The sequence below is a fragment of the Pelmatolapia mariae genome, linkage group LG16_19 (assembly GCF_036321145.2).
Source record: "Pelmatolapia mariae isolate MD_Pm_ZW linkage group LG16_19, Pm_UMD_F_2, whole genome shotgun sequence".
In the NCBI taxonomy this organism is placed as follows: Eukaryota; Metazoa; Chordata; class Actinopteri; order Cichliformes; family Cichlidae; genus Pelmatolapia; species Pelmatolapia mariae.
The window spans coordinates 16,294,232-16,311,198 of NC_086241.1; the positions used below are offsets into that span (position 1 = coordinate 16,294,232).

Genomic DNA, 16,967 nt, shown 5'->3' on the forward strand with positions numbered 1-16,967 from the left:
TAGGTAGAGCACACCTGAAAATTTACAGTGAATAAGGACTAAATTATCTTTTTATAGATACAATAAGAGTGGATTTATGCACTAAGATCAATGGGGAGGAAAAAAAGAAGTTTCCTGGTATTTATTCACTCTTAGCAGAACTGTACAATTTGTACCCGAAGTGGAACATAAAGCCCTTGAAAAGTAAGAGCAACAAAGCAGCAAAATGAAACCACTCCAGGAAACTACTCTTAAATTGGGAAAAATTTGAACTCTTTGTACACATTACTGCTGCAGCTCAAAATTTGAAAATTCACCTGTACAGCATATACAGTTTCCAATTTATCTGTTAATATTCCTGCATAGGGTTTTTTTATACAATTAAATTTTTTCTACATTTGGTTATTTTGTGCATTAAATGTAAGTATGCTGCCCCAATCTACATGACACTAGTTGCCACTTGTATGCTACACATTACATTCTCATGGCTAAGTAACTCAAATTAAAGCCTAACATTTGTGGAAAAACAAAAAACAAAACAATTACCCAAATCAATGGTGAAATCTTTGTAGTTCTACTTAACAATGACTGTCTTCTCCTCACAGTAAATTAACTTCTAGCAGCTGAATCATTTGCACCCCGGCAGGACCACATTATTTAATCTAAATGGTGGCCTGCCAAAGTCTCCCTTCGGCCCTTTAAGGCTGTCCATCAGCAAGATCCGAACCGAGTGTCCAGTCACATTTTCTTCAAGGTATGTAGTCAGTTTCAGTGCTTTTTTTTTTTTTTGTTAGACCTTCAACGAGATCCATTTACCCATGTCCTTTACCCGTCCCTTTACTGTCCCTCCAAACTGATCAAGCCCTGGTAAACAAGTAGAAGCCTGGCACAGGTCAGAGAAGGCCAGGTGATGCCCCCCACCTGAGCCCCTGTTCCTTCCATCGCTGGCTGTTCCTCCTCTTACGAGCCCAAGCCTCTGAAGAGCTCTGCAGGTGCAACTTCAGTCATCAAGTTTAAAATTTTTGTGTGTGTTTGTTTTGTTTTTTTTGTCACAATTCAAAATTGTCAATATGAGATGTTGCTGGAGGAGGCTGGACTTGAGACCGCAGCACTCATTTGCAGATTTCCAGAGGAGCTTGATCTCCGGATGTGAGGGAGCAAGTAGGGGTCACTTCCCAGCTGGTGAACGTCGATCCGGTCCTCCTTCCTGTATGCCAGGCACCGCCGTATGAAAGCCTGAAAGTTGAAGAATGTATTCAAAATTAACAAGTCATAATGCGTGATGATATTTAAAAGACAGCAACTGTGTGCAAGTTCTGCTACCTTTGCTTCGTTACTGGAAACTGGCTTCACAGGGAACTGAATGTCGGTAGCTTTGAGTATGGTGTTCTCCTGCAGGATATCTTGTTGTGACTGATTGTGGCCAAAAGGCTGGAAAGAAGGACAGAGCTTTATCATCAGGCATAAATTAACATCAACACTGCTAGAAGACCAGCCATCGTCCTTACCTTCCTTCCATACAGACACTGGAAAAAGATGACACCCACAGACCACACATCCACCTTGTTGGAGATCTTTGGAGGTTCTTTACCAACCACAAAACACTCAGGAGGCAAGTACCTGATGTCACAATATGCATAAATCAAAGGACAAGGTTGGCACACACATTTATGGTCAGTACCATTTTTACAATTTTAAGTTACTTATAGATTACTACAACTACAAATAGTAGTAGTAGTAGTAATAGTACTGTTACTACAAATGGATGCCTATTTTATGCTACTTTTTTCTTTCCATTATACCTTGCTGAAATAAATAAATCATGCCAGGTATCTATACTGATATGGACTGGGTAATATGTTAAGAACAAAAGGACGCCACATCCTTTGATGGAAATGAAAATTATTAACAATACAGAGAATTCAAAGACAGCCCAAAATCAAAGTGAAAAACTGATGCAGCAGGCTAGTCCAAAATTTCATCACAACTCAAAATGACACTCCGTAGTTTGTATGGCCCCATGTGCTCGTATGCATGTCTGGCAAAGTCGGGGATGCTCCTAATGGGATGCTATCCTGGGGAATATCCTCCCAGATCTGGACCAGGGCATCACTGAGCTCCTGGACAGTATGAGATGCAACCTGGTGGTGTTGGAAAGATGGAAACATAATGTCCTAGAGGTGTTCTATTAGATTTAGGTCTGGCGAGCGTGAAAATCAGCCAGTGGTATCGGTTCCCTCATTTTCCAGGAACTGGCTGCATACTCTCGCCACATGAGGCCGGTCATTGTCACGCACCAGGAAGAGCCCAGCACCCATTGCGCAAGCATACAGTCTGACACTGGGTCCAAGGATTTCATCCTGATGCCTAACAGCAGTCAGGGTACATTGGCTAACCTGTAGCGTTTTGTCCAGTTTCCTCAAAGGATGCTCTACACAGCATGTCAAAATATGCCAGGTTTTCAGCTACAGGTAAAATATAGCTCTATTTTCTTTGTTAATAGCCAACAGAATTATCTCTTAATGCGTTGACACAACACTGCCACTGAAAGACACCGAATTCAAAATTTATCCCAGGAGTTAATGGCTTTATGCTTGAGCGATTCAATGATTGGTATGAAGAAGCTGACACAAAAGTATTCCTCTAAAAATGTGAGTTACAAGGAGAGAACTGAAAATGAGTAAAAAGAAGCAGCCATTTTCCAAAGAAACCCTTTAAAAGATTTTCACATTATTATATAAAAGCACTTAACGCGCTCTTAAACTTGGTTCCACCAGGACCATCATCGACATTTAAGGTGTTTCAGGACTGTAACGATGTTAAACACTCAATGTAAGCGTCTACTTCACAAACAGCTTTTGACACTTTCACAAGAGCACAAAACTAAATACGGATCTTTGTTTATAAAGAAGTACGCCTATAATATGTTACTGCTACTTTTAAGTAATCATCAATCAACATTTAAAGTCAATTTTAAACGCCTGAATGTGATTTAGGAGCATTTCTTCTCACCAGTAGGTTCCTGCACCCTGTGATGTCAGGTCCATCCCATCTACGCCGTAGTTGTCATCATCCATAATTTTGGAAAGACCAAAGTCAGTGATTTTAATTTCCCCACAGGCTGTGCCATCCACCAACAAGATATTACCTTCAAATCAAAACACATTAGGTCAGAACTGCAGCAGTAATCACGCTCAATCAGAATCAGAATACTTTATTAATTCCAGGGGGGGAAACTGTTTAAGACTGATCCGTTGTTCAGAAGGGGGTGTTTACCTGGTTTAAGGTCATAATGGATGATGGGAGGTTTGATTTCATTCAGGTATTTTAGTGCATTTACAATCTGCATGACTATGGACCGTGCCTCCTTCTCAGACATTAATTTATGCTGCTTCAAGTAGAAATCCAGGTCGTTGCCCTCGCAGTACTCCATAACGGTGCAAAACCTGTTGGACGGATAAATTAAGTAAGAATTACTTTGCACATTTTATAGCATGTAAAAGGTGTGAAAAAAATGCATTGAGTGACTGACGTGTCTGTGTCCAGTGAGAAGTAATCATAAAGTTTCACAATCCTGGGATGGTCCAACTCCTTGTGTATTCTGTACTCTCGACATGCATGCCTGTAGAGAGGATGATATTTATCATACTATTAGCAACCAAAGCAGGGAGGTGCTGTGCTCCCTTATAATACAAACATATTCACACAGACTAACATACTTGTGATAGTTCTCTTTTTTTTCTTCTCTCCAGTTTTTGTTAAGTTGGTGGATTTTCACAGCAGCGTATCGTTGTTCAATCAAGTCAAAAGCCTGAACGACACAGTGACGGTTAGAATAAACCTGCACAGCAACACTTATTGAGAGTATTTTTCCATGTTTAATGACTTACCTTGTAAACTTCACTAAAGCCTCCTCTGCCTAGAAGATGCAGGAGCAGGTATCTTTCATTCAACGTTGGGTGATCTTTAAATCTTTAGATTGGAGAAAAAATAATAATAATAAGGGAGGGAGGAGTAAAATTAAAATTTGGACCTATATGTGAATCACAAATTAATAAAAAATTAGCTTTGCTAGATCAATTTATTTTAGGTTCAGTTCTACAAAGACAAGCAAAAAGTCACATTATGCTGCTTATTAAAAACTTAACGGCAAGTCTTGCATAACAGTTGAAAGTGTCAAATTTCAGCTCCAAATACTGCACAGATAAATCATTTCACCCAGCTTCTGCAATGTTTTAAGAGGTCATTTTTCTGACTACAGGTGTAATCATGAACTGCTGCACACGACGGTTTACAGTAGAGTTCAGCGAGTGAGATAAAGGAGCAGCATACTGCATTATAGCTGATATACAGACATGAATAAATGCGGGGAAAAAAAACAAAGAAATTCTGTTGCTTCTAACACCTTCTCATTTTAGCTATGGCCGTCTGTGTAAGACAAGTAAGATGTTTTGGTTATAAAAGCCCAAATTTTAGCTGCTCAAACACTGTTTAGATGTTAATGTGCAGATTTTATGAAACCATTTCAGTCACATTTCAAAATCCAATCACTCTCAAAAGAGGCAAAAAATAAATACATGATAATCCCTTTACTGAAGAACTTGCTATATAAAAATAAAGCGCAGGCAAGCACACAATATAAGGAGAGAGAAATCTGATGTGAACAATAAACCGAAGCACAAAACAGCAACCTCTTATTTAATTTTCCAAATCGGTCTCAAAGCTTCCATAATTTTTAATTTCACTTTTAATGCAGCTGTAGTCTGTGTGAATACAATCAGAATTAATGTAATACTGCCAACCATATTTAGCAGCATGATGTGCCAACAATAGGACATTTGCTGTTACTCTAAGGACATTGTAAATACAAGTAATCCACTGGGTCTTCATTCCCCCTGGATACTGGAGTACATGAAGAATTATGGGCTGCAGGAGCAAACACAGAACAGACATTTTGTTTGGTTTGCTCATAGCTAATGCATCTCTGAGTTAGCAGACATGGCTCTAGCAGGGAAATAATGGCAGACTGTGAGCTGTTCATTCAGAATTCAAGAGGATGAATCTGTTTGCCGGGTGGGGTGGGGTGGGGGGTGGCGTTAACCCATTCTGACATCACAATGGTCTATAAATCAGAACAGCAAGTTCAGACACACTGAATGTGACAGAGAATGGAATAGACAAAAAGAGATGGGCTTTTCCCCCCCCCCTCATTTTGTGGGTCTCACGACACACTGGAGACAAGAAATAATGTTGAAAAACGACGAGAAGCTTAATTTCACATAATACAACCCTTTATTATTCGACTGCGGACGAGAACTGTAGCCTTGCTTGTACATCGTGTTCCAATGTCAATGCAGCATATGTCAAGGAAAGTGATTTAGACTCACTGTGAGCTGTCTTCGTTATTTATTCTCTTCAGTTCCCGAATGTGAAGGTTGCGCACTCTCTCCAGACGCTCGAGCTCTGCCTGGATCTCAGCTTCTTCCTATAAATGATTCAAACACACAAACACACAGAAGGAACTTCAGAGCACTGACTACAAGGAGAGTTCATCAAAACCCACTCGTACACATGACGAGCTCGCAATTAAATATTAACATCTGACTTGGTGCAGAGTCCGTTAGGGCTTTTCAGTGAAGCTTTTTTTCCATGAAAACAATGAGTAAATTGACCTTATATTGTTTGCACAATCTTTACTAATGGAACAGGATTTTCAATCAGAAAACTGAGGAAAAAGGTGGAAGAGATAAATGCAGAAAGTTTGGCCACAAGCTAAAATCTAAATAGATGAACCGATTTAAAAAGTCAAAGTTACAGTTCTTTATTGTTATTTTAAATAGCATTAGCATTTTTTTTTTTTTATCCCTTTTACAAAGACCTCGGTCGTTGCAATTTCTAAGGCTTGTTTACAACCACTGGGAAAGGTCAGGTGATGCAAATTTCAAAGCTTTATGAATATACCAAGTCAACCTTTAGCCCAAAAATATGCAGCCATAGCCCAAAAAGTAGGAGAAGGCTATGCCTCTGCTGTACAGCCACATCTGCTCAAATTGGACGTTCATGGAAGGCTCAGTACAGTTGGCCACATTGAGAGGTGCACGCTAACAGTTATGCCTGGGCCCCACGCAGTTCCCCAGCCTAAACCTCATCAAAAATCTGTAGTCATACCTAAAAAGAGCAGTGAATGCAAGATAGCCCAAGAATCTCACAAAACTAGAACCCTTTTGCAGGAAGAAGGAAACAAGTTCCTCAAACAAGTATTTAGGTGGCTTTTAAAAGTCACGACTCTCACCAAAGGGGGTGTTACTAAGCAATAAGGGCCATACGTTTTAGTGTATAGCACTCAAAAAAGAAGAAGACATCTGACCTAAAACCCAGCACTGCAATGTTAAATTGTTCCATTTTTTGCCTTTTGTCATACATTTTATTCCATTATAATCTACATTTTTTAATTAATATTTTATCAGGGTTTTTTTGTTTTGTTTTTTTAAATTGATTCATCCTACTTTTAGGCCATTAATGTTTTGTCTGTTTAAATTTCTTACTGTTGCATATTTATTTTGTTCTTTTACTTTGTCAATTATCTGTCAGGCGCTCTGAACTATATTAACTTGATTGAACAATCAAACAAAACGTCACGATTCTGTTTACCAGGCTTCATATTTCCACAAACCTTTTTCAGATGTCCAAGTCGCAGTTTGAAGATCTCTTCCTGTTCATGGTACTCTGCTAATGTCAGCCTTTCAAGGATAAGAAAGCATATAGAAACAAAGCATGAGCCTAATTTAACAACGCATCTCAAATTCACCACTTTCAGTTAATACTGTGCTACAGGCTGTTAAAATCTGCTTTCCTGGTAAAGATGAGGTAATAAAGCAAAACACCGAGGGAAAAAAGGATCCTACACAACACATACACAAGGGTGTGGACTTACAGCTGAGGTAGGCTGGGTTTTAGAAAGGGATCGTTTTCTGCTCCATTCACCGCCTTGGTTTTCCGTTGCTTTGGCTCAGAGTTTGTGGTTGGTGTTTGGGAGTTGTTGGAAGATGGAGGTTTCCTCTTGGCAAGAAGTTTCCTCTGCCTCTCAATGTCTTCTCTCTGTTGGTTTATCCACTCCTGCTGCCTGCCGAAGGACATATTAAAGCTGTTAATTTTAGAGGTACAACTACATTTTAGAATTTTCAACTTGAATCTGACGATGGAAATACTGCAGATGAAGGCTGCAATGCAAAACTCGGTGAAATTATACTAAAAATACTAAGTCTGTTTTGACAACATGAGGTTAAATCTACTCTTAAGCGAATAATGTTAAGAAGTGACGTGGCAGCTGTCCTAGGAAATGAAGCCCTGGAGATGAGCTTACAACCCCCAACTTTTCAGTAGCGGGGGAATTAAATGTGCATGTAATGTGCAGCTTTAAGGTGTGCGTGGAGAGCTAAACTTAAAATATGCAAAGCTTAATAAATAAATGGGAGATAAACAATTTAAAAGCTTCTCACTTGACAAGGTTTTGGAAGGCATAGCCATCTGTCCACTGCTCTGTGAATGAGGCCCCATGTCTCACTGTAGTAAAGTGGCCTAAACGTAGTCTATCCTGCATGCTCTTCTCCCGACAGGCCTGCTTCTCCTGGGTGCTCTGAACAACATAAAATACAGGTCAGCATGCAGGTTCACAGCCACGCAAACATTACTCATTTTAATAACGCAGGGCACAAAAAAAAAACGCTTGTTTACCTTTTCTATAAGTAACTTCTTGCTCATGGTGATGCACTTATTCAAGCGTTCCTTGTATTTCTCGAGTAATTTTTGCTGTTCATCTATCTGTCTCCTGAGATCACAGTTCGCCTGTGAAGCAGAAAATGACACTGGATCAGCAGATATAGAACAAAAATGCTTTACTAAACACATTTACTATAAAACTGAACTCTGGGAAGTTTTATCCACCTTGTTTTTAAACTAGTTCAGTCAATAAAACAGTAAGATGTCCCTCTTACCCTTAACAGGTCATCTATCCTGCCCTCCTTCTTCTCAAGGTCTAGATTCTTGGTGCTTTCAAGGGCAGCCAATTTTAACACTGTAAGGTCAGTCTGGAGTGAAAAACAATAGGAGTTAAACACTCGTCATATCAAACATGTTTTAAGAGTGAATGCAGAAAGGCTTTGGTTAAATCCTCCTCACCTGAACAAATTTGACTGCTAGTTGCTTTGGATGTGCCATATGGTCCCCAAAAGACAGACTAGTAGGAGATGAGCTATTTTGTCTAACCTGGAACACAGAGAGTGATGATATTTTATTTAAAAACAGGTCAACACTATGGTGAGCTACAAAAGAGTTATTTTGTTATTATCACAGCTTACAGAAGTGCCCTGAGTCGAGTGGGAATGTGAATTCTGGGGCGAACGAATCACTGGTGGGGGACCTCTCACAGGACTGGACCCATTTCCTCCCTGGAACTACAAGATGAAAAGAGAGGATAAGTAGCACCGCTGCCTAAGATCTGGTAACAGCAGACAGCCAGTGGTTCCTTTTATTTCACTGTAATGTGGTTACAGACAGGAAATGGATTACGCCTCAGACCTTCAACAGACTGATATAGCACACATTATATATAGTGCCATGAAGTATACTGTTCATACTTCATATATGAAATATCTGACACAAAACTTACATCGAAATAATCACTTATTTTGGGTCCTCGCACAGTTGATTTTCCTAAAATCAAGAGAAAGCAGGGATGAGTGTTGTGATTTATAAAACATATTTTACTGGAATAACACAAACAACAGGAGTAAAATAATTATAACCGGTATAACAGAACAACACTTACCTTGGCTGCTCTCTGACTGGATCTCAGGTTTCCTTTTTCTGCCTCTAGTTGTTTCAGTCTGTTTTTTCTCTGGGGTCTGAAACATTAAATTTAATTTGGTATAATTTTACAGTATGATTACTGCACAACGGACACTCTGAACCTTAATCTAGACTGCTGCTGTATTCTCTATATAGTGATAGCTTTTTGTTTCCAATGGGTATTTATAGATATTCATGCTTTATATACAGAATGAGTAAAATTACAATAGATGTTTGGAGCTGTAACAACCTTTTTTTAAGTGCCAATAGTCCAGGTTAACACCAGTCAAGAAATGCAACAAGTTCTGGAATAATAAAAGTACTTTCCTAATATCTGAAAAATATTTCCATTATAAATATTGGTCTTTTGAAAAATATAAATAAATAGCATTGTTTCGGTCATGTTGAACCTAGAGGGATCACTGCAAACACCAGTGTTGACCAGACAAATCTCCAGCCTTTAAATGCAAAATATTCATTTTCAGATCTGATAAATTACCCACCGAATAAGCAGGAGAGCTCCCTCTTTTCACATCAGACCCCTATAATGACAAGAAAGGAAAGCTTTAGACCAAAACGTATTACCCAGAGATAATAAGTGACCAGACTAACAGTGAAAAGCATTTATTTCAAGTGTACTTCATTATCAAAGAAAATCCTTATTAAAAAAATTATTAATTAAGAGTATAAAATAACCACCAGTATGCAAGTAAATGACAGTTAAAGACTACATTAAAAATATATTGTTTAATTTAACAATATTGATCCTGGAAATATTGGTATCATTTCCAGAATAAAGGTTATATAATAATGGAATGCTTAAGATTAGCGTGCAAAGGACACAAATACTTATCTTTAATTATTTTAAGCCAAATGTATATTAAGTATATAATGCCTACATATAAAACTACAGAGAGCACATACAACTAGGGCTCCTCAATTATGGCAAAAATGATAATCACAATTATTTTCACTGAAATTGAGATCTCGATTATTTGACGATATTTATTTAACAATAACAATGTATTGAATAATGGCTTTAAAGATTGTCAAAAAATAATATAAAATAGTGTGCAAATACTGATAACAGAGCAAATGTTTGCAATATAAAAAATAAATGAAAAATGTAAACATCTATGTTCATTGTTTGATCGTATGTCACTTTGTGAGCGGTCTTCAAATGATTGAATAAATTTGTAGTGTTGCTCTGTGGTGCAGCTACGACACCGTAGCAAAGTTTACACACTATGTCTACTTGATCCACGTCTGACTCCGAACCCATAATGTTTCCACACCACTGAAGTCGTTTTACCTCTCTTTTCAACCAACGGCATTCTTTCTTCAGCAGCCATTATCCTCTCCTCTCCAAATAACTTCTGCTTAGCTATCTGAGCTTTCCGAGCTTCCCTCGGGTCCTCTTAATTGTTGTGACGCGTGTTTGAAACGCAGAGAGGTGCGCTCGATTTGCCACACGGAGCAGCGCGAGAGTAAAACACGAGGGAGGTGCTAATAATCGGCTCAGTCATTTTTAATGATCGTTGAAAGCCCAGATCGTAATTTAGATTAAAATTCGATTAATTGAGCGGCCCTACATACAACCACCCCGGTTTCTAATGCGCAAGTCATCTTTTAATGTTAACACCACGCTGAGTTCTTCTCCGTACCAGCAGGAAAACAACATAGATGTGATAGCACTGTAAATTAAACGTATATAAACAGTCTGTACTAGGGTTTAGTAGAGAAGTCAAGCATGATTAATCTGGACAGTGTAAATGTGGTCAGAGTAGTTCCCACATAGGATTAAAGATATTCACCTCTGACTCCTTGTCACTTGAAGATCCTAGACTTCCAAAACTGTGATTTGAACATTCATTATTGGTCAAGCCCTGAAATAAAGAGAGATAATTAATAACTGAGTGAACACTACAATAGGAAACACTTAAACAATAAATAAATAAATACATCCTCATTTCTGACTCACTTTGGTTCCCCCGCTTGCACTGCCAGTGCTGCCCCCTGTGCTGCCGCTGACTCCACCCATAAAACGAGCCTCCAGCAGCTCCTGTCTCCGGGGGTCCAGGCTGTGCAGCTCCTCCATGGTGCCTGGGAGGATTAGCAACAAATCACAGTGTCTCCGTTATTCAACGATCAGCTTAATTGAACCCATTTACTGCCCACTCGAGTGGGCAAATGACACAGCAGCAGTAAGCTTATGAGCAGAGTCATGATTAATGTGACTAAAACTCTGAGAGGTGAGTGGATTTGAGTCTAGATCAGAATGTAGGCCAAGACCAAATTTCTGCCTGCTCCCTAGTGGCATCCCCAAGGCAGGTTTTGCTATATTTATTCATCAAGCACTGAGGAGATAAGCTAGTTGTGATTATGGTTACACCAACTCTACAGGTAAAAGCCTAATACTTCAATAACAAAAACATTCAAAAGAATGCGTTATATTCTCCAAATGCACAGGCCACATTCAGAAATTTTCTGTTTTGTTCTTTTCTTGAAATCATGAGAATCCAAGGGCAACGTTTCAAATGCTAGGCAATGCTGCTCACAGCGCTCCTGTGGGAATGATGCAGGAGCACCATGGGCTTTGGTGTTGCTGCAGACTCAGAGGTGCCTGCTCACTAAATCTGTGCTTTAATGAGACAACCATTTTGAAAGGGCTATGGAGGTTTGGCACTGCATCCAAGCTTAGTACAGTAGGTAGGGATTTTCAAAATCCATTTAAGAGTAGGAAAGACAAGAACGCACTGAATATGTTTAAAATTATACCAGCTAGGATTATAAATGTGAACTAAAGATCGAGGATAAAAAGTAATCTTGTAGCATTCAGCGACATGAATTGTTGGAGGATATGTATTACAAACCACTGAAACCAAAATACATGTACTTTTAATAAAATATTTCAGCAGTGCAACAACAAACCTACAGAATTTTTTTTTTTAAAGTCTCTAAATGGAGTGAAAAAATAGTTACAACTAGAACGTGATTGCCCCGATTATCCCAGATAACAAATACAAATTAAACCACACACACACAGTTTCACATGAAAAATAAAATCTTCAATGATCTCAGGACTGAATCTGCACTTCATTTAGACCCTGAGGATTTCACATAACAGTTTGCGCACACAGCTAAACAAAAAGTAATTTATTACATCCTCTCAAACCAAAACACTGTCTCCCATTATGGTATGCTTTGCAATACATCTGCAAACACAAAGCAACTTAACAAATGGGTTGTAACAGACAGAATACAGCTGGCTCGCCAAACGATACTGACATGAAGCCATTTCCCAGATAAGCACACAAAAAAAAAGAAGTGTGTCTAACGTAAAAAGAATCACGTGTCCTGTCGTTAATTAAAATCCCCTCTTTACCAATCAGTGTCATTCACAAAAACAGCTCCAACATGCTGTTATACTTTAATTTTCTGAAAAGTCAAAAGCTACTTTTAAAAATTAACCAGGCTAGGATATTTTTACTTCCAGCATGCTATCAACACCTCCACAGAGCAAAAGTCCGTTACCTTTTTTAAATAACCACCACGGTGATCGCTTTAGGCAAATTCGATCTGAAAACTTTTAACTGATGTATTTGCTATCTTTATGTGTATTCAGTAACACATTTAAACTGAAAAGAGACCTGCTATTAATGTAGTCTTCTAATTTACATTTACTAACACTATATTGTGATCGATAGTTACACTTAGTGAAGTATTTGTGATGCTATGCATCAAGTCTAGCACCACAGAAGCCATGGAACTGCAAGTATTTGCCTCACTGAAATTTGATCAATATGTGCATAATACTGTCATATTTATGCTCTGCAAGCAAGATATAACTAGATATAAAATAACAATGATTACACTGATGCATCTGCTTAGCTTATTATAATCACTACTTTGCCCTAACCTCTTGATTAAGACTTAATAAAAAGGTCAAACTGTCATGAATCTGATAATGTTAACTACCCTTTGCAACCACCCGATAGACCTTGTTTTTTTTTTAACTGAGAAATACCTTATTAAAAAATAAATAAATAAAAATTAGGCAGCCCACACATTTTTCTTCCTAACATTGTCATGTTTGTGGATCTGTAATTTCCCAATTAAATTCTGCTTGAGAAATCATTTACTGCAGGTCACGTACCTAACACAGCTAACCATATTTTCTGCATGTGGCAGCTTTATCAATTTAAGAGCAAACCCCCCCCCCAAAAAAAAACCTTATGGAGAATATTTGCTTTTTTCCCCCTATTTTATAGTAAATAGCACTGTGAAAAGTATCTGTACCAAGCAGTTTTTAAACAGTGACTTAATTTATTAAGGGAAAGAGGAAAAAAAAAGGTATCCAAACCCTCACCATGTGTGAAAAAGTAATTGTGTACTAAACCTAATAAGCAAGAACTGCAATTGAGCATTTGTGATAACTGGCAATGAGTCTTTCACATTTATTATCTTCTTTGCAGAATTGTTTTAATTCAGCCACACAGGATGGTTTCTAGCACTGACGGCCTGTTTAAGGTCATGCCAAACCATCTCCAGACTTTGACTTTCAGGTCGCTCCAAAACCTTGATTTTGTTTGTTTGTTTTGTTTTAACCCATTCAATCTGATGGTTGGACATTCCCCTTCAGGATTTTCTGGAATTCATAGTTCTATCAATTATGCCAAGTCATCCAGGTCCCGAAGCAGCCCAAAGAAATTTTTGACAAACATTAGATGAGCCTTTGTGTTCATTTTGGTGAGCAGTGATTTTCACCTTGGAGCTCTCCCATGGATGCCTTATTTGCCCAGTCGCTTTCCTGTTGTTGAATCAAAGCAAACTCTGACCTTAACTGAGGCAGGTGAGGCCTGCAGTTCTTCAGATATTGTTCTGTGTGCTTTTGTGACCTCCTGGATGAGTCGATACGGTGTTGGAGTAATTTTGGTAGGTGGCCACTTCTGGGAAGATTCACCACTGTTCCAGATTTTCATGGCTCTGACCATGGTTTGCTGGAGTCCCAAAGCCCTAGAAATGGTTTTATAACCCTTTCCATATGATAGATGTCAACGAATTTGTTTCTCTCCTGTTCTTAAGTGTCTTTTAGATGAAATCTTTCAGCCTAATTCATTTCGTCAGACAGGTTGTTTTTAAGCAATTTCTTGATTCAACAGGTCTGGTAGTAATCAGATATGGGTGTGGCTATCAAAATTAAACATATCTTTTTAAGAACTAAAGTTAAATAATGAATTTACTGTGATTAACAAACCAGGCAGATTTGGATAGTTTTTTCCCCATTAAAAAAATTGAATCATTTAAAAACTGCATTTTGTATTTACTTGGGTTACCTTTACCCATTTTTGGTGATTTGAAACATGTGTGAAAAATAAGCAAAAAAACAAACAAAAAAAACCTTTGATTTTACACAACACTGTATATAGCAACTAAATATCGTACACTCCTTAACACATCGGCTTCTTTTTCAACTCATTCAAATGATTAGCACCATTTTCACCTCACTACCGCTTAATTAGAAAATCTAACACATGCAGGGAATAACTGGCTTCTACGTTCAGTGATGATTATCATTTCCGCATAAGCTCTGAAATGTCAAATGTTGTAGACGATCAACCAATACTTACGCATTTTTATGACTTGGTTTTGCTGAGATGGATCCATAACCACATCTCCCCAAATGTTTATGCCAGTTTCACGTCATAAATACACATGAGCTGCGTATTGTTTCTCAAGGATTTGCTTTTCTTTCAAACATGAAGGCCTCAGAGCATAAATATTATCTATATTCAAGCCCCTGCGGGAGCTAGCGGTTGAACCCTTACAGCTCATGCTGTGGATGTGTTTTAACTCCACGCTGCTCAGCAGACAAGCTGACCACCTGTTTATGGCAGACATTTGGAAAGTCGGTTTTTAAAAAAAACAAACAAAAAACCTGACATTAGATGAACGGGCCATTTCAGTCTGAGTCCATTCATTGAAAACTTGAAAACAAAATAAATTAGAGTCTCATTTCTGATGTAGTCAGCTTACTTACTAATTTATGTCAATCTGTGTATACAAAACGAAGGGGGGAGATTCATCAGTGTCCTAGGCTGGGTAAAGTCCTCCATCATTGCAACAGCCAATGAAAACTACTAACGTCCAGGAAGCAATATTAACATTAAGTGCCAACTACAGATGTATTTTATGGCGTTATGATTAGCATGCTGCATAGCCCAGCCATAAGTTCTCCTTCAGTTTGGTATGTCATCTCTACACAAACACTGAGTATTACTTAAGAGTTAAAAGCTAAGGTCAAGCAAGGCTACCAAGCATCCAGTGCATTAGCTTTAGTTACAGACCACAAATACTTCCAGGATAAAAGCCGATGCAAGACCCCTGTGTACCGTAAAGATGACAAACAACACCACTTACACATGTAGATGATGTGGACACTGATGGAAGAAAACACCAGTTAACACACAAAGGATTGCTAACGATGCGATGCACACCTTTGCACTGGCTGCTGCCAATCCACTAAGCATTACTAGAATTTGCTTGATTATCTCCATTTGCGCATGATTATCGGTAACCTGGCTAATGTGTGCTCTTAAACAGGCAGCATGCCTAATGGAGGATGCATCGACTACAAGAGTTACATTTCTGCTCAAAACAAAGCTTAATCGCCATTGCACTAGTCTTAAGGTTACTGCACTGGCCTGGGCACAGAAAGACGGTCCTGTGTCTTCAGTGCTAGTAGCTAGCCAAACAGGCTCAATGGACTTTGGAGCTGACGCGTTACAGTAACGTTAGCTAGCGAGCAGATTTCGCCACCAAGATTTGCTCGGTCATTTTAATACAATTTCCCTTCTATATGCACAAAAAGACCAACACGAACAAGTAGAAAAGACGTGCGGCTTAAAATGTTTCACGATACCTTTCTGGACCTTCACCACTGCCGTGGTATGTAGCTGAAAACACAGTCCGTGTTGGGGACGTGGAGAGCTGGGACCAAAGATGGCGTCCCCTCCAAACTTCCACTACTTTGGATACTCATCAAGCTACTTTTCGTGTGTAGGTGCTGCAGCGTACATGGGTAGGCTTTAACACTGACTGAAAAACTGACCGACTGGCATGCCCTGTGTGACTTTAGAAGGGCTCGGTGACTGCCAGTAGGTGAAAATGTCTAATTATTGTGTTTTAAGGACACAAACCTCTTCACACCTCAGTAGCGAGTCCGGGCTCCGGGGCCACCTCTCCGTCTTCAAGTGGTTGGCTATGAAACGTCACGCATCGTGTGCAAAATTCTTATCGCGAGGGCGAAACATTTTTCCCCCCCAGCGTCAGCGACAACATACAAAAACATGACAACCATATGTTTTATTTTTACAGGTTACGATGCTCAAAGGGTCGAGACATGACTTTTAAACGAATGAAACAATCGATTTCCTCGTATTAAACTGTCATAGCATGGCATATCAAAAAATCTCTTTTCAATAAATAAATAAACAAATTCATTTAATTAAGAATTAAAATAAATAAATACAAAAAACGGTTGAGAGTTAACATAATAATTATAAAAATACTCAGATTAATAGTTAGATACAATGCAATAATTTTTATTTTCTACTCTCAGGCATAAATTAGAGTAAGGGTTAAGTTGTGATTCTGACGTCCAAAACAAAAAAATTTCAAGAAATCAAATTAAAAAAAAATTATTCCGTCAAAAGTATGACGGAAACTAACAATTCTGAAATAGTAATTAAGAAAAAAAGCTTACTTTTGGAACGGTTAATGGGTTGATATGGAAGCTTCTTTATGCTATTAAAAACAACTTGTAATTCAAAAGTCCGAGTTAATATTTTGACATTTTTAGTTATCTCAAACTTTTGAGTAAAGTATCTTGACATTTCCAGTTAGTCAGAAGTAAGGCAAAACTTTTAGATACTTAGTAAGTTGAAATTTTGAGATAATAACTTAAAATTTTAACTTAGCCCCCCCTCACATTTTTTCTCCACTGCTGGTAAATAAATTCCATATATTTTATCATAAATTTGAGTATTTCAGGTTAGTAACGATTACATTCTTTAAAACAATTTCTTTCTTGCTAATTTTAACCACTACTAATATGCAAACTAAGACATTAGAAGGGGCAA

At 38.3% G+C, this 16,967-nt stretch overlaps 1 protein-coding gene across 1 annotated transcript; it reads right to left on the reverse strand.

The window, feature by feature from the left end:
* Positions 1–106: 106 nt before the first annotated feature.
* On the reverse strand, positions 107–16,019 carry tlk1a (tousled-like kinase 1a). Its single transcript, XM_063497391.1, is given in 24 exon segments — positions 107–1,215; positions 1,303–1,410; positions 1,488–1,599; positions 2,992–3,127; positions 3,256–3,425; positions 3,512–3,601; positions 3,699–3,790; positions 3,870–3,951; positions 5,367–5,464; positions 6,653–6,719; positions 6,914–7,102; positions 7,479–7,615; positions 7,714–7,824; positions 7,974–8,066; positions 8,158–8,244; positions 8,337–8,432; positions 8,648–8,691; positions 8,807–8,882; positions 9,330–9,368; positions 10,641–10,712; positions 10,808–10,929; positions 15,749–15,785; positions 15,787–15,825; positions 15,827–16,019. Coding segments are annotated over 24 exon segments (2,310 nt in total). The 5' UTR covers positions 15,869–16,019; the 3' UTR covers positions 107–1,044.
* Positions 16,020–16,967: the final 948 nt, after the last annotated feature.